General features: G+C 37.6%; 1 protein-coding gene across 5 annotated transcripts in view; it reads right to left on the bottom strand.

Annotated features, from left to right (window-relative positions):
- The window catches only part of PRTFDC1 (phosphoribosyl transferase domain containing 1), a 42,967-nt gene that overhangs the window by 5,634 nt on the left and 14,976 nt on the right, over positions 1-22,357 (bottom strand). For 4 of the 5 annotated variants that reach the window (XR_009485772.1, XM_059841587.1, XM_059841566.1 and 1 more), the window contains exons 4-5: positions 14,927-14,992; positions 229-246 (exon numbers count right to left, since the gene is read on the bottom strand). Coding sequence is in view for 4 of the 5 variants with exons in the window: in XM_059841587.1 (XP_059697570.1) it covers positions 229-246; positions 14,927-14,992 (84 nt within the window). In the remaining variant the exon portion in view is untranslated. The remainder of the gene's footprint in view (positions 1-228; positions 247-14,926; positions 14,993-22,357) is intronic. The other variant, XM_059841576.1, reaches the window with a different exon arrangement.

The following is a 22,357-nucleotide window of genomic DNA, read 5'->3' as shown; positions in this document are numbered from 1 at the left end:
TGGGTATCACGAGGCAGAGCACCAGTTAGAGCGACAGCAGTGTAGTTTGATCTGTCATGCAATTGCAAAAAGACTGAGAGGCCATTAAGCAAATCAACCCCTCTCCCTTTTCACCATCTCCCAGCGAGAGATGTGTAAACACAGACAGGATTTAGAAACTGAACAGCCAATCATGATTTGGCTGCGTGACTTTATCTAAGTACAATATGACATAAGCATCCAGCTTACCTCCACAATTAGAACATTCTGGAAAAAACAAACAAAAAGGAATTCAATTACATAATATTCACATAGTAAAAGAAACAAATGTTTAAAAAAGGGAAATGAAGATAGGTCCAGGTACATATGTACAACACAGTAGGACACAAGGAGTTTCCTGTTTCATTTCTATGCCCTGAAAAAGAGCCAGCCATAAGAGCAAGCCCTGCAGTCAGGGACCACAACTTAATTCAGCTCTGTCTAGATTATCCTCTTTGTCCAAGAACGGATGTAGCTTTGGAAAATAAAATTAGATGGAAGAAATCCAAGTAGGATGAGCTTTACTTCATTCCAGCGTCTCTAGCTGTGTACTGCAGTGTACCCTAAAGTTCACTATAATACTATTTCCAATGTTAGTATGAGAACACAGCAATAATATTCTTTCTCTGAAATAAATGCTCTTCTTCCCTCCACCCACACCCAAGCAACTTCACAGTAAAGGATTAGAGGCCAAGTTGTAACACCCACCGTCATACTGCAAAGCACCCTCTTTCTCTTCAGATACTGCTGATGAAATCAGAATTATTTGAAGAGAAGGGGAGGGGCCCAGCCATGAGCATGATGTCAAGCTTTATGACAGTATCATCACACTGGCTGAATCTTTTTGCTGAAATTGTTCATCACTGTTCCAGGAAGTACAGTGTCTAAGGAGACTTCAGTTCTTCTACTAAAAGCAATATTAAGATGCAATGTCCTTATCAAGAATAAATAAAAATCTATTTATTAGTAGGCATGATCATATGCATGATCAAAAGGATGGACTCTTACAATCTTGCATTAAGATCTACTTTCTGAAGTGAAACCTGCAGTAGCAAGAAGAAAGTTATTTCACAAATACCTTTATCTATCTATCAGTGTATACACCTTACATGGATGTGCACACTCTGTGTCCTACAAAACCTCGAGACCACATAGTTTCATACCCATGCAGTATCCACCAGCCTAGCTTACATTCCACTTCCTTTCTGTCAGGCTGGGTGGCTTTGCTACATACATAACATGGAGACTGTTTAATTTCCTTTTCCATAACAGAAACCCAAGGCTGAGAGTTGTAAGAGAGACTCAAACACACAGAGAAGGAGTGTGTGAAAGGAGCATGCTCACAACCAGCACACCTTTAACAGCTTCATTAACTGATACATAAATAATTTTTAATCTTCAAACCAGAAATTATTAACACAAATTATCCATATTTATATTCATACTGCAGCTCTTCCTAACACTCACAGTGCTTGGTAAGAAAACATGGCATACTTCATGCATTAAGCACTGCAGAAACATTTTACCATACACTGAATTATACCTGGATGCTTCTGAAATGGCAAAACACTTGGTAAAGGTGTGGAGGGAACTCCCGGCAGCAGTTGAGCAAATGTCAGCAATGGAGATACCACTCAAGAAAGCCACTAATTTAGACTGAGCTCTGGTGGAATGTATATTAATCTTAGAGGGAGGCTCCTTTTTGGTGTTTTCATAACAGGTTTCACTGGTGGTTATCCTGCTCGGCACTCCTGACTTTCAACCTCTCAGCTGCTGACACAAACAACTTTGGATCTCAAGCTAGTCCTGTGAAGGCAAAAAGTTAAAGGCCTCTTAACAACAAAAGTCTGAAGATACCCTGCCTCTAGAAACTACTCCCTTCAAGAAAGAATGGAAGTATATCAGTTGTCTAGATAGGATGAAGAACCAAAACCATGTTCAGGAAAAGCTTATGACAGGTGTGTAGGAACATAGTTTTTGAAGGAAACCATTTGGATCCAAAACCAATTTGGATCTCATCTGGCTTCCTGTATGAAGTCATAAGTGGGAAGAACACTTCTGAGGACTAGCTCAGGATACCTGGGTCTGAGGCATAAGGAAATTACTTGATGAAGTCAGTGGACACCTGAAGATAATGTGCAGGAGTAATGGCTTCACCACCCCAAGGAACCTGTGAAGCTGGTGATATATGTAAATATTGATTTGTTTACACACATGCACACACACACACACACACACACACACACACACACACACATATATATATATATGATATAGGGAGAGAGCAAAAGAGTTGACAAGAAAAGAACCTCACCAGAACTAAAAATGGAAATGAACCCTAAAGTACCAGGCCCAATGAGAGTAACCATGATCAAACACAGCCCACGGATCTCAAGGCAGGTCCATAGTCTTGAGACAGGTTCAACAAAGTCAGTCTGTGAGTCTTTGATCTCAAGATAGGTTCAAGAAAGTCAGTCTGTGAGTCAGGGTCTGGGTCAATGTTTGCAGTAATGTTCAGGTTTGGATGCAGCTGAGCTGAAGGTCAGTACCCACAGAGCACAGATCAGCCATGGACTAAGAGCCCAGGGCTGAGCTGGTGCTCCTGTGGCCACAGGTGTGAGTAGAGGCCCCAAGGGACACAGGTCATGGCCATTAGCATTTATTTGTGCATCTCTTAGTGAACTGTGACAGACTGAGACAAAAGTAAAGTCCTGGGACATTTCATACACAGACAAATAAGTTTCTTTGCTACCACAGTTGCTTCAGCTGTTCTGTTAAGATTAAGATTGCTTGCTCACATGTGGAAATCACAAAGTTGGACAGAATGAGGGGACAGCAGCCTCCTTGGCTATGGAATTTGGGTTAACCAATAAGGAGCATGTCCTTACACAGTCCTTACTATTTAACTTGTGAGAAAAAATAATCATAGACATAATAGAAAATGGGTCTGAAGAGACCATGAAAGATCATCTTCTGTTGGGCTACAGCAGAAATTTTAAACTATCCTTCACAGATATCTGATTTACCTCTTCTAAAACATGATGAGTACTTCAGAATCTCCCCAGGGAATATGTCTCAATACCTCATTATCTAAGAGCAAAAATATAATAAGAAAACTTCTGTTGATATTTGGCCTTAAGTTATTTTGAACAGAACATGGAAAAAGTTTTGTTTTCTTCTCTTTTCTCTTCTATATTTGAAAGACATATTTCCTCAGTTTCCTCTTCTTCAGATTAAACAGCCTCTATTTATTTAATGTTTTCTCACAAGTTATATTTCCTAGCTTTCTGAACACTCTTTTGTTCTCCTCTGGAATTGGTCCAGTTGGTCAGAATCCTTCTCCAGTTGTGGTGTTCCAAAACAGAAAGTCTTTTCCAGTGTCAAGAAGAATAAAAGAACCACTTTGTATGCTTTATAAATAATCATCCTTTCTATGTATCCCAGTACAACAGTTACATCCTTTAGAAAAATATACTGGTGTCTCATGTGCAACTTGTGATCCACCTTTTGTCTCCAGGACTGCTGCTGAGTCAGTCCTCCCTCACTTGCATCTATGCAAAAGATGACTTCTGTATAAACACAGAAGTTGCTATTCATCTTTATTGTCGTTACATGTCATTCTTTGAACCAAATTCTTAAAATAATTTCCTAAGATCATAATATCTAGTAGTATTTTTCCAGGTAGTATGAGTACCATTAAATGCTACTTTCATCTTTTCAATCATGAATTAAATTTTGTATCGTCCCTGGAGAGCGTGCTTTAATGCATCTCGTCTGACAGTGAAGCATAATTAACTGTTTCTTGAGAACAGCTTTCCAACCAGTTACACATCTAATAGAAATTTCATTTTGTCTGTGTCTCATCACAAATGACTCATATGAAGGAAAGAGGATTAACATGGATCCAGACATGCCTGAAAGGTTCATGTGGCTATAGGAGTGATAGTCACCTGCACATGACTTCAGCTGATTTGTAAGATCTCACATTTATTGACTAACTTGACAAGGAAGGATTTTGGTGGACGCTGTCTCTCATCCACAGAGTCAAGGAGTCCAACTGTTGCAAATCATATACACTGGGGAAATTCCCATAAGGTGTCTAGGCCAGAAAACACAGTTGCTATTTTATATAATGCTCCTTCTCACTATTTCTTAAACACAGATGAGGATTTTCTGTACTACAGGGAAATCCTGTGGGTAAGGCCTTTACAGTGGAAAAGGCACTATAAAATATTTAGATACGAAAACATTTTGTAACTATAAGTAAGCATCCTAACTGTTCAGAGTGATACTTTAATCTCTGTTATGATTATGCAGGGTTACTGTGCCTAAAGTCTCCATACTTTTCAGTCATTAACTGCTGCTTACGACTGAAGACATTCAGTGGTTTGCCATCCTCTGGTACACAAACCCTCTCCTGCAAAATACTGTGCTGGGAAACTGACTGTGTTGCTGCCTGTCCCCTGCCTTTCTACTGCTGAAGTAGTCTACAGATAGATTTCAGAAAAGGGATGGAATAGCACAGTAGAAGAGCAAACTGCCAAGAAATGTTTTGATAAACAGTGTCCCAGACTAGATAGAGGTGATGTCCAACTAAAACTGGCTGAAATAGATTAGCTTATCCTTGATCAGATGGATAGCAGAGGATGAAAGAAGAATGCAATGGGTACAACAAATTAGTACATTGTCAGTGATGTCATCATCATCCTAAAGGCACGGCTGGCTGCACCCAGCATCTCTGGTGAAAGGTCAGTTATGTGGAAGACCTTATTCAGCTTCACTGTAAAGTCCCCACGTGAGCCGGTGCGCAGGGGACTGATAAAACTCATCAGCTTGGGGTGCTGCAGCAGTCACTGATAGCTGGACAAATAGGAAGCTAAGGAACATCGAATTAAAGATCCTTCTCAAGTATGTGTGTTTGAAGCTCCAGTACCACATAGATCAAGAATGTTTTGTCCTTTCAGATATATTTGAGGCAATTACAAAGAAGGAAACCACATGAAAAGAAAAGGAATCCAGCCTTCTGGATTCTGTCTACTTTTGAAACTCAGAGAACAGGATATAGGAATATTTACTGACATGTTGACTAGACTAAAGATGGCTTAATTTCTGAGCAGAGCCATGTTCACCAATACAATCTCTGAAGTACATCCAGAAATCTAATAATGATGCTAATATATCTTAGAGTGAGACAGAATACAGTCAGTTTTTGAAAATATGTTCTGGAAAGGTTTCATACATAGTCCAAATAAAAAGGGATGCTGGCTTCAGAGAATGAAACACCTTCCTATTGAGTCATTGCAAAAGAGTCAACATTGCAAAAGAATCAGCTGCCATTACTGGTAGATCAGAGGGATGGCTGGGAGCTCATAGATTTGGATGATTCATTCTGTGTTAACACAGCTTTTTACCGGTAGCTGGCAGAAGGTAGGCTGGTGTAATACAGAGTCAAAGAACATCCCAAGTTGGAAGGGGCTCATAAGGACCAGCAAGTCCAACTCCCTGCTTTTTGTAGGACTACCTATAACTAAACCATATGACATTGATTAGGTGCTTCTTGTAATTCTGACAGGCTTCAGATCCCAACCACTTCCCTGAGGAGCCTGTTCCAGTGACTTGAACACAGTTTCAGTGAAGAACCTTTTCCAACAGTCCAATCTGAACTTCCCCTGATATGGCTTCATTCCATTTCCTCCTGTCCTGTTGCTGGTCACTAGAGAGCCGTGTGCACTGCCCATCTTGTGGAACCTGTAGGCTGTGATGAGGCCACCCTTCAGCCTTCACTTCCCCAGGATGGACAACTCAAGTGACCTCACCATTCCTCAGAAGTCTTGCCCTTGAGCCCTGGCACCAACCTGGTTGTCCTGGACACACTCTGATAGTCAGAAGCCCTTCCTGCATTGTGGCAGACCCCAGCACTTCAGGTGAGGCTGCCCCAGTGCAGAGCAGAGCAGGACAATCCTTCCCTTGCCCTGCTGGCCATGTTGTGCCTGATGCCCCCCAGGACAGGGTCGGCCCTCCTGGCTGCCAGGGCACTGCTGGCTCAGGTTCAACTTGCCATGGACCAGGACCCCCAGGTCCCTTTCATGGTGCTGCTCTCCAGCATCTCATTCCCTAGTCTTTACATATAATAGGGATTACCCTGTCCCAGATGGAGAATCTTGTTAAATTTCATACAACTGGTGACTGCCCAGCTCTCCAGCCTATGCAGATTTCTCTGTAAGGCCCCTCCACCTCTGAGGGAGTTCACAGCCCCTCATGTTTTAGCATCATTAGCAAATTTTCTAAATGTACATTCAATTTATGAGTCCAGATCTTTTGTAAAAACACTAAAGAGCAGTGGTCCTAAAATTGTCCTCTGTGGTATTAAATGCAAAGGGGTGCTGTGGAGTTTAAAATTCTCCAGTTTTGAGTGCTCAGTGCACAACTTGCAACTCTGTACATGAACATTTGAACTGAGCAGAAATAATATTTGTGGTGTGAGCTGGATCTCCACAAAAATAAAATTTGCATTTCCATATATATTTTTAGACAGTATTGAAAATGGCCCATAGCAGCATGTCTTGGGTCATCTGGAAAAAGGAGGTTCTTGACAATACTAGTACTATGTAAAATAAGGAAGAAATAATTTCTAATCCTCAGGTAGTATGTGAAGCCGTCTCTCATGCTAAAGAAACTCTCTGTGAATGTTAATTTTTTAAATAATGAACAGAAAACATAGAAAAATTGGAAATCTGTTATTTACTGCTTTTAAAAGCCACACCCATACAATGCAGGAAAGTATGTTGTTTTTACAGTACATTTAAAAAAAATCCTGACTTACAGTAAGATGAAAACTACTCCAGCACTGAGTCAATACATTTCTATTGTTTACCTTCCCACAGGTCAGTAATAAATGGAACAATGTCAGCTAACAAGACCAAGCAGAGTAATGAGAGCATGTCTGCCTCCTGCCTCACAGTAGTAAGTGCTATGGAAATTATTTTTCATCTTCCTGGAAAAGAATAAAAATTTTTTTCTAGACTTGGATTTTATGTTCCATTCAGAACACTGTTTTCAAAGGAAAATTGCTATGAAATAGTAGTACTTTGAAGTTAGCATGGAGTAAGACTTTGAGGAAAACTCTTTGAATTATTACAAAACATGAAATTTTAACAAGGTAAAAATTCTAAGCTGCACATTTAGAAAGGGGGAGTATTTCCCTGAAAGCCAAAACTATACTTTAATAATCAAATAAACAACTTCATTTAATGCAACACTACAGCTATGAGGACAAACTCAGCCCACACATGTATAGCAAGAAAATCAGGTAGGTACATAAAGAGGGTATTTTCTTAAATGTTGCAACATAAAATCAGCAGAATAGCATACAAACTTTTTTTTTTTTTTCTTTAATGGAAAGAAAAGAACAGAAAGAACTTAAAACTGAGAAAAGAAAAATTATTTGAGAACTTTAAAAAATACCTTAGAGTGAAGTAAGGTTTGTAGCAGGAAGTAATAGCTTTTATTTAATTAACAGCCCATTTCCCAGTGGGGGAACATTTTTCACAAAAGAACTTTGACCTTTCAGCCCACAGCTTGAGAGAGACCACAAAATACCTTCAACAGCTGAGCCTGGGAACAAAAATTCAGAACTGCTGTATGCACTCGAAATCATGGACTGAATAAAATAGTGGCTTTACAGCACATTATAATCCTCCACTGCAGCTGCCCTTCAACTCATTTATCAGTGTTCCACAGCTGATAATTTCCCCTCTTATTTTAGCTCAGAGGAATTCTTAACATTTTTATCTGCCCCTCTGGTCACAGGGCAGGTGATTAAGTAGGGCAATCGCTTCTCTTATCCCAAATTGTCTGATTACCACATTAGGTTAAAATAAAGAGTTTCTCCCAATCTGTACTTAGCTTTATGTTTGCTGATTCTATTCAGACCAACAGAAGGATCGGCATGCTTGAAATTTCATTTCTTCCAACTATATCAGTTGCCTACTAATAATTTCATGTTGTTAATTCCACCTTCAAACCTTGTCTCATTTACATCCTGCAGTATGCCAGTACTGTACAGCAGGCATCCAATGGATTAGTTTATCTAAAAGAAGCTTAAGTAATGACTGTGTGATAGGCAAATATGCAACCATATGGCAATATAAATTTGACAATGGCAAACAGCTTAATCCAGTAGGCAAAGGTATTTAAAAAGACCACAGTAAAAGAAAAAACCCGCTCACATTCACAAAAGAAAATTAGGTTCACCATTTTAGCACTGATGACAGTTGACTATTGGTATAACGTGCCTGATAAATGGAGGCTTCTCCATCAAGCCTCTAAATCAAAACTGTTAGTAGTTTAAAAGATACACTGTAGGTAGTCTAGTGAAGAAATTGTCATTTGGGACCCTTCATTCTAATCACCCAGAAGATGCTTTTAGGCCTTAAGAGAAAGGAATCTCTAAACAAAGCCCTGTTAGTGATCAGGCCAATTAACTGTCCTGGGAAGGAAAAAAAACAAAGGGAAAAAAATGAACCATAATGTGGGAAGATTGGCATAATTTGGACTGATGGAAATGCTTTTATCTTCAAATCCCCATTGATATCCTGAGTTCCTTCCTGTCTCTTTCTTGGATAGAACTATTCTTAAACTACTTGGGAGTACTTGTAACATGTTGTTAGTTATACCAGCTTGCAAAGTATGCATGAATACACAGTGTCAAGAAAAGGTGAGTTCATTTATTTGTCCACTTCTAAAAGTGAAACCATATTTGTAAATAAAAAAACAACCCAAAAGCCCTACCACCTTCCCCCCACAAAATCTCTTTTTTATCAATCTCTACTTCTTTTTTTTTGTTTTGTTTTATGAGAGTAAGGGAATAAAAAGCAACAATATAGTGTATTTTGATTCCCTTTAGATAGGTTTCCGTTGAGTAGTCTGCATTTTCAGTTAGATTCTTTCTGAAGACACCTTTTCATGTGTATTCCATATCATCAGAATGACATAAATTGATAATGTGATTCTTCAAACTGAATTTTTAATGGATCATCAGTTTACTCATCACACATGCAGTACTTGCTTTCTTAGCATTGTATTTGGGGAACCTCAGGTACCAGTAGTCAAACAAGACATTTTATGACAGTGCTATAGAGCTGAAGAATCACCATCAAATAAAAATAAAATAAAACAGCATAAAGTCTCAGTGAAGAGGTTCACAGGTAGCTAAATGGACTCCTGTGAGAAATGAAATAATTTTATGTTATGCATACAGGGATGAAATCCACAGATATTAACACTTCATCACAATGTCAGAAAATAATATGAAAGACTTCTGTAAAATGAGACATCTAGCTAGGAACTTTCTACAGGGTTCTAGAAAAAGTCACATATGTCTGATTTTCATCTTTTCTGTTGGGCTCATCCACATCTTAGTGTACTTGGAAGGACAGACATCTCAAGAATGGGTTTTTTTCAGATACTTGGTTCCATCGGTAGCAGCTGCTGATAGGAGCAAACTGGTTAATGTGTTGAGTCCATGTGTACAAACTCCAGCTATTTAAATTGTGTAAAACAAGTTCATAATCTCTAAGAGTTAAAACAGAGTGGGGGACATAATGGAGGACCTGACACTTTGTTCTTAGAGAGCATTCTGTCAAATGCTGTGCACCCTCATGTTCCACTTGCAGCCATCTTCACAGCATCCTTCTCTTGTGCATGAAAAGTGGAACAAACTACCATAATTAATCTAAAGGTAATTCAGGAATGACTCGTGTCTCCATTTTCTCACTTGCATAAAGAAGTACAGTCTTCTGGTCATCTGGAATTGGATGAGGATTTTCTGGACATAGGTGAAATAGGATTATGAACAGGTAAGATGTAGAAGCAGGCAGACAGTGGCTGAGCAGAGCCCATGTGAAAAATGGGATAGGAAGGCTGTAAAGGTTTTTTTATACTTTCTCCAAAACAACAACAAAACCAAAAGAAAATAATGACAAACAGTAGAACAGATTATCTAAGAAAGAAGTGCAAAGAAAGGCAATTGACTTTGGAGAAGGAAAAAATAGTGTCTTTTGCTTCGGAATAAACAGTTCAGGATGGCAACTGTCAGAAGAACAGACAGTATCAAATCTAATTAAGAAAAAAGGCAGAACAACAGAAGTGACTAAACCTGGCAGTTAAGCAGAGGTACTGAAGATGTGCAATGCTTCAAGACACATAAAATCAACCTTTGAAAAGATGAAAAAGGCAAGGCTGCATGTCTGACAGGAAGATGTTGAGGTGAGTAGGGGAGGACAGGACTATTGCCAAAGTGTATAGTGAATTTTGTATATCCTTATTGTCATATAAATTGTCCCTCATGTACATAATGTTCTAAAGAGAATGGCATTATTGTTTCTGCAAATTTATGGGCATTACTCTGGAAAGGAATGCATATAGGGGAAGAAATCACAACATTAGTCAACACAGTGAATACTAATGGAGAGAATAATAAGTATAGAACAAACAGAATTCTGAGAAACAAACTTGAAATGGTGAGGATAATATGTATATTAATCTAGAGAATAAAACATTGTGTTAGACAGCTGCCACATGTAGGGTTTATTAAATACTGACATGCTAACATATTTAGGAGAATGATATAGAAACAGCTCTCAGAACTGTTGCTGGAGCCTGTGACATGCATAGAAAATAGTTCAATAAAATAGGAATGAAATGAGAGGCATAAGAGAAGAAAGTGAAAATGCTTTATGTTCCTGGAACATCTTCCCAAATGACAAGCTGGGCAAGAAAATGGTAGACAGTGGATAAATTGATTTAGGCAAGACATATAAAAGAAGTTTGGTGATTTTACAGCACAAATCCTGCCAGAAGGAATTGAGAAGAGCTGCACGGAGGATATCTTCTTCTGAGTGAAAGTTCTTTTTTGTATGAGCTGATCAGTCATTTTAGGAGACCATCAGAGTGAACATGGAGTGCTCAAACTAACACAACAAAGTGCAGAGAAAACACAAATACTAACTTTCCTTTTTTCTTGATGGCTATTTATGGTTTTCTACACTTCACTGAAAATGACAGAACCTTCATTTTCAGTGAAGATTTTCACCTGGCTGTCAATGACATGTACTTAATATGAACAAGGGGAACTCATACAGAACATAAGCATTGACAGAATTTTTGAAATTCACTGGCTCCATAAGTGTATAGTACTAACTGTATAGCTACTCTGTCTCAATTTGAAGTTCTTATTAACTTAAAAACTAATAATGATTATTTTGTTCACTTTCTAGGCTACATAGAAATAGCATATTTCTATATATGACAGTATGTATGGATCTAAGTTTGACATCAAATATATTATACAACTGTAATAAGTATTTAATTGCAAAAATACATAAGCTTTAAATTTATGATTTTATCTAACTTGTCTCATTTGCAAGGAGACAAGTCAAAGTGGAATGGGAGCTTTTTGAAAGGTTACAGGACATATTTTACATATGGAGTGATTTACAGAATTATTCCTGTCATTAGAGATTTTGGAATACAAAACCAGCTCCTAAGCTCCTCCGAAAAAATATATGTGCATACAAATATAAGAGATAAATGGCAGTGCTACTCACAGCTCTGGTACAGTTGAACCTACTGAAGTTTCTAGATGCTTTAAAATTTACTTTGCTCAAAAGTCACAAATAGTTGAAAATATGTTAGGAATTTTTACACTATTATACAGTATGGTTACAGTATTGATACAAAGCAGAGTTATATTATTTGTTCTTTCACCTCATCTCCATACATTTTCATTGCCATCTGGTTGTGAAACAGATTTCTGAACAGTACTTGATTATCTCCCATTTTCAAAATGTTTTCCCCTTTACAAACATTAATGATAAATTTTATTCAAGTGAGCATTTCAGCTTTACTTTGGAAACTAGCTACTTTACTATGAAATCAGACACAGAAACTTTATGTTCACTACTTACATGACTAAAGGAGACATGATTAAATCATATTTTTTTCTGGATAGAAATGCTTACAAAGCATTAGAGTTTTAAGCTATATCAGGCTTTATTATTCAAGAACCTTAATTAATGATTTGTGCCGTGGAAAACTTCATTCTTGCCTCAGTGACCTTCTTCACATAAGAATAATTTCAAATGGGGGATGATTTCCTTCAGGTAACAATTTGGGCAGTTTGGGTCTATATGCCAACTCATAATATTTCTCGTTTCCGTGGTTTGGGTCATTATACATTTTTGCCAGGCTTATAATAATTTTACATACAAAAGCATATTGTACAGAAGTACAGAGGAGGTATTATTCTGAAGCGCTATTAAGAGAGCTAAGAACTATTCCTTAAAAGACTCTTTCTAATTAGCTCTTAAAATTTTCTCCTTTCTTTAAGCTTTCTCAGAAAAAAAACTCAACATTATTATATACCAGCATGTTCGCTATGTTTTTCCAATAGGCAGCAAACATGCCTTAGTTCTTTTCTAAGATTATAGACTAGCTGAGGTTCCAGGTATTATGACTTAATGAAAGGCAATTCAACATCAAAATCTCAGAATCTTTTCTCTGTAAGTTTCAAAACTGTTTACTTTTATTGATACTTTTCAATTTTACAGAAACATAATGGAACCTATATTCCAAGCCCACACTTGTGCTTTTGAAAACACCTTCCATGATCAGTTAGTTAATGAGATTTACCTCGTATATTAATTTTTAAATATCATTACAATCTTTTCTTATTAAATACTCCAGCAGGCAGAGGAAGAACACAGCTTGCTCAATAGCAAAGAAGTTGAATTCTCTGAGTAAGTCTTCAACTAATTTACTCAGTGACATTGGATGACTACTGAACCAGCAGTTTTAAAAGGCAGCAGCTAAAGAGAGGTACTAAAAACACTTCAAGGAAAAGATTTACATGGCCTGTAGGAGGCTCTGAATCAGCCCACAAATGGCTGATTAGTAAAATGTGCTGAATACTTTTTCTAACTGCTGAAGTCAACAACAGATGGAGGAGTTGGCATCTGTGGACATAAGGCCACTCCTTCACATATCCAACTTTAGACATGCAAGCATGAGCATTTGAGCCTAAGCTTTGCATTCCAGCTTTTCAAACAGTAAAATAAGTCTTAAGGGAACCCTGTTCTCACGTGTTCTAGCAAAAATGCTATTTCATTATTCCTACATCAGCTGTGTCACAGGCAGCCCCACATACAAACAAACACCAAACAGGCCCTTTGACATCTGCTCCCCTGGCAGTCCCAGCTCCCCCTTCCTGCCCCACTTCAGCCTCCACACCCAGCTTCCAGCACTGGGCTCCCCTCCTGAGCAGCAATTTATTCCCAAAGCAGCTGCCTCACACCTACCCTAGATCCCAGCCTCCTCGCCCAGCTATCTTAAACTATGCTGCTGCTCAGTCTTCTCCCCAAGTATCTCTCAGCCTCCCAACAGCCAAATTTTGTGTCCCATTCCACACCTAGGAACAGGAGAGCCATGCCACTGAGAAAAAGATTATCAGGATTTTCATTGTAAGAAAAAAATTTACTTAATTTTTGATAAGAGCAGGACATAATAGGGTGAAATCTTCCTTCTCTCTCATACACATGTAGACACAGATAAATACATGAAAGTCTGCCAAAAAATAATGTTTTGCCCAGTGAATTCAAGTGAAACTGGAAATATCACATCTGGAAATAATATTAATATCTGCAACCATTAATCAAGGAAATTTGGGATTGGAAGAGGGGTAAAGAGAGCTGAAGTTTAGAAAGCTGGAATTTTAGAAAGTGTTTGAACTATGTTCAAAAAGAGAAATGTTAAGTAAGATGCACTGCCAGTTCTGCCTGTGAGGTAGAGAAACATATGCAAAATCATCACAGAAAAACAGGTAACTCCAGTGTTTGAATATTAGAAAGTAGCAAATTAATTAATATTTCCCCAGAATATGATTAACGCCTTAGTGGTAATTAGGAAACAACACCCAGCAGGAGTATTTAGAAGTGTAAATTGAGTACATACATATCACTAAAATATTCCGAGTATAACAGCATTTTTAAAATTTCAGTTCTAGTTGCATCAAACCCTATTTAATATTAATGAAATATTTAAAGTTGTTTTCCTCTTCTTTTTCTTGTGTGCTAAAGTACAACAAAACAAATGAGTTTGCTAGTGCTCCATTTGAGTGCTTTGAAGAAACTGATACTATCTAGAACCAGCTTATAAGACAGTGACTGCACATACAGTACAAATAACAAGATAAGTATTATGTTGCCTTAATGCATAAGTAAAGAATCCATTTTTTGACCATTTGCCACACAGACCATTTGCCTAATGAAATCAGCCTTCCTTCCTCTTCAAAGTACTGCTTTGTATTACCATGGTTGGATGAAAATGGCTTTTTCACTGCCTCAAACCACTCTCTCTCCTTATCACAAGGCTCAAGCTTAGGGCAGATTCAGTCATATAGCCAGCCTGATGCTGAAATTAAAAATCCCATTTGATTCTCTGAGTGAAAGGCTCCTCAAGTGAATTTTGTGCAGTAGGCAAAATGGTATTAAACTCATATGCTGAATTCAACAGAGATATGCACTGTGCAGTTTGCTTGTACACACCCATTGAAGGAAAAAAAACCAAGGCTCCATGACACAAACAAGCTAAGGGGAAACATTACAGCACAAATTTTGTCCACAGTCTCACTGATGGTACATGTATAACTACTGGGAAATCCTGCACAAGGATGGAGAGGCTACATTCTGATCTTTTTGGGCATCTGCAATCTGAAAACAGCGGCATCACAGCAATTTAATACAGAAGAATAAATAACTTTGAATCCAGTATTAGTATCTGACAAAAATTATACAGTTCTTCTCAACTATTTTCAGTGAATTTATTTTCTTTCTTAAACATAAAATGAACAAACCTTGCCAGTCAGCTTTGAAAGATCATCTCCTCCAATTATCTGCATATCTTGCATAGACTGATCATTCTGAAAGAAGAAAGATAAAATTTTGAAATTGGTTATAACTCTACAAAATAAAAATGTTACCCTTTTTAATAAAAAATCTTGATTACTAGTCTTAGTTATGAATATTTTCTAATGCTTGTTATTGTTGGTGTACAAGAAAAACACTCTCACTTCTTCCTGTGGCTTCCTGCATCTCCTGCTTGTTTTTAAGCCAACATCAAACTCTAGGGTTTACTAGAGTAGAAAAAGTTGCATCTTTCTTTTTAAAATAGTGTTCCCTTGCTTGCTACTTCTTAGTATGACAAGGGTTGAGTAACATATTTATCCCTTTCAAAATGGGAGGACAGGAGCATCTCAACACTTGACCAAACACCTGTAAGCACATTCTTGGTTTGGGACACTTTTTGGAAACACAGGCTAAATGTGCTTACAAGTCAGCTCTTTTTGGAGGAATTCACTTCATTTTCTTCAGGGGAAAAAAGTTTTGCAAAATTTATCACTTACTATCAAAAATATTTTCAGCGTGCCATACAGTTTCCAGAGCTTTGTTTATTCAACTGACTCTAAGATAAAAATCCTTGAGGTCAATTACTTAAATATGGCCAATCAGGTTGAACTAAATGCAACAGAATAGTATGTTTTGATTTTCCTGTTAAAAAAGTTATTTTTTAAAGAACTCTTTTTTTGCTGAATTTGTTTTACAGACATTTCTAGTTGAAATTCCTTCTGATGGAAAATTCTCAACCAGCTCTAGCTTCAATTTATTATCAGCAGAACACAAAGTTAAGATCAAAAAAGAAGACACATGGAAGCCCTACTTTTAAGGCAAGACAAAGGAGGCCTTAAAAAAGGTGGCAAATTAAAAAATACACAGTCATGGCCAGGCTATATGAACTTTTCAGAAAAATCAAGAGCAGAAATAAGTATAGTTAATGTGGGTTTTTTGCCAAACTGATGCATGTGCTAATCTAATCTTCCTACCCATAGGAAGATAGCATTAGTCCCATTTTGATAATAGCTCCAGTAGCACAATGTGACACTATGGTTTACTGGTAACACCAGGGAGCTTCATCATTACAAACTACTGACAAATATACAATACTTGGATTCTCTGCTTTTATTTCCTAAACCTAGAACTCTGCAGCCAAATGTTTTTCCACAGGTAAATAGTGGCACATCAGGACTTAAAATGTGGGTGAAGACCTACTGGACTAAAGGATTTAGAGCTGTCCTTCTTCCCCTCCCAAACCAGGACAAGCAGAGGCAGCACTCAGAGGGTCAGAGCTGCCCCCTGTGCAGATGGAACCACACCTGTCCATGCTCACAGCCCAGATAGCAGAAGTTTGGGGACTTCCAAGCACCTTTGCAGATACCTGACCACAAGCAATCTGGCAACCCCAGGAACTATTTGTGGCCCTCATGGGAATGGATTGTCTGAGTTAAGACAGCCTTCCTGAGTAACTGTAAGCAAAGGTTGTCAAATTGCCCAGATGAGAATTTCTCCAAGTTTGCATTCTGCAGACCCTTTCACTCAGACTCTACTTTCCACAAAACTCACACCACAGCTTTGTAAGAGGTCCTTAGCAGTCACTGCTTTAAAAGACAGTTTTCAGACCTGCCTTCACTTTTCCTGCACTGGATCTGGGAGCTTTAGATAAATTTCATGCTGCTCTGATCCGTTTCCCGGGAAACAGAGCTAGAGCAGCAATGAAGGTTACATCCCATACATTTTCTAATTTAAGTTTCAATATTTCTTTTATTTTTGTAAAGAAAAACAGAAAAAGAAGTCCAAACAACAACAAAGCAAATGATTTCCTCAGAAGATTACTTAAAAACTAAGTAAAAAGTGGAGACTGAGAAGATTTTAAGTTCCGGCTTAAGAGCATAAGTCTTTTGTTGTAAAGCAAGACAGGTCACTCTTCAAAAGTCAGGCATGTATTCAAGTCGAGACTATTATAAGACTATAAAAAGCAGATTGTTTCTAATATCTACCACAGCATGTGTAACCAAGGCACTGACAAAATATTTTTTCATTTCCAAATGAGAAAGTGTAGAATTTCATTAGCAACCAGCACACAAGAATTACTGAAGAGGCAGTTTGCCCTTAAGCTGCTAGTTGAGAAAGAGAAAGAGAAAAAAAGATAACAGTGAGGTGCAATGATTAATGAATTTATTTATTTTTCACAAAAAAAACCCCAAACCCTCTCTTTCTACAGTATTCACAGCAGCACTGTTTCCTTTGCTTTTGGTATTTCTGGCTTCAGCTGAAAGGAAGATGCTGAAATAGCATCTTCATTGCTGGCAAGCAGCTAAGCAAACACAAAAGCCATTGAGAGCAGGGGGATCACAGCATCCCGTCAGTCTCTGCATTCACACATTGGCTGTCGGGACACAACTGCATACATTTATGAAAACCCTGGAGTTCTGACTGGAGAATGAGTGCTGGCAAAGGACAAGGCTGAGTATTCATAGTCCCTAAAACCATATCATTTTCTACATGGTTTTTCTATACGCAGCTCAGACCCCTCCAGACAAGGTATTTTCAAAAAAATTAAAGAAATTCCTTGCATCACACTGGAGAGCAATTCTCTTGCTAAAAAAAAATTCAGATAATTGATTTTAATGCCATTTATAACTATCTACACTTATAACTTAATTCAAGTTGTAAAATACATACCTGCCAAACAGCAAGGCTCAATACCATGGTGTGACATTATCCTGATCATAATGTTCACATAGATAATTTGCACACTATGGTTGCCATGGAAACCTCTCAGTGCAATTTTTTTTCTGAGTTATCAGTTTATAATCTCAAAATAACACTGCACTAAATGTTAAATATAAGGTATAATGAATGTCAGGAAAGAAAAAAAATCTGTTTCATTCAGTACCAATTAATGGTCAATTCAGAACTGTTTGTTTAATTTTCTCAAGTCATTCAGAGCTTCTTTCTTCCTTTGTGAGTTGTTCCAACTGATATAATTGAGTCTCTGAGATTTCTTATAAATGCAGAAATATGAATTGAAGCTTCATTTTCTGTCACCCAAAGCTCCTCAATACTTGTTTTCTAATATCCCTAAACCCTATCAACCTTTTTTTTTTTTAATATTTGACATTAAATATATTGGCTTGGATACAGACAGGTCTAAATCATACTATATTTTGGTTAATGTAGCACAAAATTTATTGCAGCTGTTTCTGACAAGACGTGATGCATTTTGTCACATTCCCACATCCCAAGCTATATTTCTATTTTTTTTCAGTGCTTAAAAAATCTGCATTTTCCAGAATAAATCTCAGTTTCTTTGGTTTTAATTACTGGGTTGTGGTTTTTCACTTGTTCATCTTTGTCTTATAATTTTAGTTAATTCTAGGAATACTTGATTAATTAAAGCAAGAATGTTATTTCCACCACCATTTTTCATGGCACACAAGATAAAACTTTAGCTCTCTATGCAGATTGGAAGTATACATATTTAAATTCCATCTATACTAAGTCATGTGTTTTGAACTGGGTGGGGCACCGAACTATTACATCTCTTTTACATCTCTTGAGATCAACACTTGGACATAGTTCAAGTTACAAGTGAAATGAGTTGGGTGGTCTCAGGAAAATTCATTATAAACAGCATTGCTCATCTGAAAATTGCACCAAACTGTGAACATCTGTTACTCTTCTGAAGAAAAAGAATCTGGAATACATTAATACTGGACTCAGTGAAACAAAGATTCTTTAATCATGGCAAAAAAAGCAGCTTTAACAGAACAGCTTAAATGCATAACTAAATTGTTAAATATGGACACAAGGTCATTATCGCACATCTAATTACTACAGTCTGCAGAGTTCATATAGAATTTATTTAAAAATGTGGTTACCTTTTTTTTCCAAAATTCATCAGGAAAACTCAAAACAAAGAAGAATGTGACATCAGGCCTGTTCTATGTTGTTTTTGTCCCCTTGGTTCATACAGCAGATCCTCCAACCTGGGAATTCCCATTAGGGCAGCTCTTTCACTTTACACCATCATTCCACCTCCTACAACTGGGTTTTCCAGGAAGGATGACAGACCATTCAGCTGTCCCTCGGATCATAATATGTAACTAAATTGCTTTGCAACCTGCCTCCTGAGAAATACTTCAAAATATGAGTAAGTTGGTGGGGAAGTGTCAGTATGGCATTTACAGGATCTGTGAACCTATTCTGGCTAATAGGTAAAGTCAAACTGATATTTAAAATATGGCTATGAAATATCCTCAGTGAATCAGCAGAAGGTGAGTGGTAGTATATAAAATGCTGTACTTAGAAACAACATCCACTTGAATCAACACAATTTTGGGTTTCTTCTCTCAAGAAAAACAGCTAAGAATAAAAGACCTTAAGGGTGAGAAAATGAGCTGTCAGTTTTCATGGCAGGCAGCTAGAAGGAGTATTCAGGCTTAAGCAGGAACAACTAGTTCAGAGGGCAACTAGTAAGTACTGCTAATCTGGAGACTTGTACAAATGAGTGGGAATGATGTGAATCACTTCCAAGTGAAGACTAGAAAGTTTGCCTTCCTTTACCCAGAACCAAATGTATACCAAAGGCCAGACTACAAACTTTGGGGTACACCCACATTCAAAATAGTCAAGTGCCAGGTCACTGATATATTTTTAAGAGGTGCCTTGAATACCTTGCAAACAATCCAACAATGCTGAGCCAAGTGGGAATGGAATCCAGTAAACTGGCACACACCCACTGCCAGAACAACCCCTTTCCTGCAAGGATGTACAGGTTGAAGCACTGACAGCTTTGAGCAGCTCTGAGAGCTTTAAAGCTGCCTTCCTGAGCTGACCGCACCACTGACTGTGCTGCACTGAGCCTGGCCTTATTGCTATTGCCAGGATAACAGGTGATAGCAAATTTTAGACTGCTGTAGATGTATATCTAGCAGAGTTCTAGTTACCACAGAGTAAGACATATTTTACTTCTGTAGGGGTAGATCTATAATGTAACTCATGTAAAGATTTACTTATTTTTTTTATTCTATTTCTTCCTTGTTGTTATTCCTTAACAAAAAGCTCCTCCACTCAGGTTTGGAAATGCTTCAAACTGAAGCTAGTCTATCCAGTTCCAGGGAAGGCCAGAGTTTTGCAATGAGGAAGTTGGCTTTGGACAGAGAAAGACAAACAGTGAACTTACTGACAGCAAAGTACTCCTTATCAGCTGACCTGTGGTAACACCTGGGTATATTTCTTCCCTACTGTAAAAGCAAGGCAGGTCATTCCACTTTAACAACACTCTGGGAAACAATGAATTCTTAAACTTCATAAATGGAATTGCTTGTAATCATCTGTTCAAACACTCAGTAATTTTTTGTGTACCAGGGCTCCTGCATGCCTTCTCTGTATTTAATCCAAGGAAGGTAAGCTATCTTAAAAAAGGGCCAAACTGCCATAAATCGAAGCAGAACTCAGACCAGTTAACTTGGTTAATAAGGATTATAGGCAATAAATTATTTTACTTTTTCATTTCTGATTTAGCAATTAAATTTTCTATACTTGCTTAGCATTGGTTAAATGGGTTCTTTTGTTTAAGAATGAGGCAGTAAGATTGCAACACCACATGGCATAAACAGCACCCAAACACTTAAAAAGTTCAGCAAGAATGAAATCAAGAACATACTATAACAAAGATTTTGACTTGTATGCATATCAGAAACACAATAAATCCTCAAAATTCAGGTCAGTTTTCACATACTATAATCTGAGATTTTCTTGTACTCTTGCTTATTTTTATTCTCTAAGATAATATTTAAAACATAGAAATTAAATCTGTGTATGTTGTAGGATGAGCAGAGGTATTAACAATTTCACAGGGCTCTTCAGTCATGTAAGGTAAAGTTCCAATCACATAATTTTTCTCCAGAGATGGGAAGCAAATAAATTTTAAAACTTACAGGTAAAAGAAAAATTTAGGAAGCATACCCTCCAGAACTGCCATAGTCCTACAAAGGTACTCCTTTTGGCTGCCAGGAGGCATGGCTAAGGGTGTGTATTTTTGTGATAATAATGTAATACCAGCCCACACTCTGGGAATAGCAGACTTGGGATGCTTTTCCTCCTCAGCTCCATAAGCCAAAGAGAGTAAAGAAAATTCTCCTCCTGCTATAGTAATGCAAAAGTCATTGAGGTCATCAATCATGCTATGGCCAACTATACTGGACTTGGGTAGGAAAATGTTCATTTGGATTCAAGTCTGCAATAACAGGAGTACCTGTCTTTTGCACAATTATTATTTAGCATTAAATGCATGAACATTACAGCAGTGGAACTAGAAGTCGTTTCCCAGCCTCAACAGAGGATCTTAGCATGCCAGCTCAGACACTACTAGATCCACATGTATGATCTTACCCCATTTTTTAAACTGTGTTGTGAATTAATGATCAAAAGTAAATGAACATTGTGAAAAAACATACAGTGAGTTTGTAGCTCTGTACTAAAAAACCTGTCCACCTGGGGATTCTGCAAGCACAAGAGAAAACAGCTTTCTCTAGAATAACCAGAAAGTGCTAACCTTCTGACCCTGACTATCATTAGTTCCTAGAATCTGGTGATAAAACAGAGATAGAAGAAGAATCTTGAACTTTGTCAAATAGCCACAGGCTAAGAAAACAGATAAATAGGTGTAAGCAAATTCACAGAAGATGAGTCTGATAAAAACCTCAAATGCTTAGTCCGTTCCAGCAATCTGGAGCTTAGTTTATCATTGATTCTCACAAATCAGTAGCACTCTTTTCCATACTACTGTGTTTAGTCCCTTGGCTAATGACAACTTGGAAACTTTTGACAGTACACATATTCTTTGTGAATTTTCTTGAGCAGTTGTTTTATAGTATCCCATCTTTATTTAAATATTTTAACTTCAGTCTATCAAATGAGGAGAGAAAAGAATTTTGTATCTGTCACACAGATCAGCACTGCAATTACAGAGGAGTTCCTGTTATTGCCATCATCCTTTAGAGTAACCCTTTTGGTCTTTGCCTTACAGACCCACTGGGGTGTGACACTGCATGAACACTATACATGTTACGATCTGTTTTAAGAAACAGCATTTAGGATGCCAGTAAAAGGGAGTCATCAAATACCTTGAGAAAAATTAGAACCCTCTGGCTTCTTTTAACTAATTTTGCCCCATTTCAGATCTTAATATGAAAAACTCTCATATTAAATGGTACTGCTAGCATCCAAGTAATGTCATATTTTTCCAATGCATAAACACGTCACAGTCCTTTCAAACTCATCAGATCTTATTTTTACAACAGGATTAGTGACCATTAAGTTCTGGTCCTATCTTACACATAAGATCCTATCTCCCTGTCACTGTAAAATCCATGAAGCAGGATGAC

This window comes from Haemorhous mexicanus, chromosome 1 (assembly GCF_027477595.1).
Source record: "Haemorhous mexicanus isolate bHaeMex1 chromosome 1, bHaeMex1.pri, whole genome shotgun sequence".
Classification (NCBI taxonomy): domain Eukaryota; kingdom Metazoa; phylum Chordata; class Aves; order Passeriformes; family Fringillidae; genus Haemorhous; species Haemorhous mexicanus.
The sequence above is the reverse complement of the archived record's forward strand: the minus strand, read 5'-3'. Positions and strand labels throughout refer to the sequence as shown.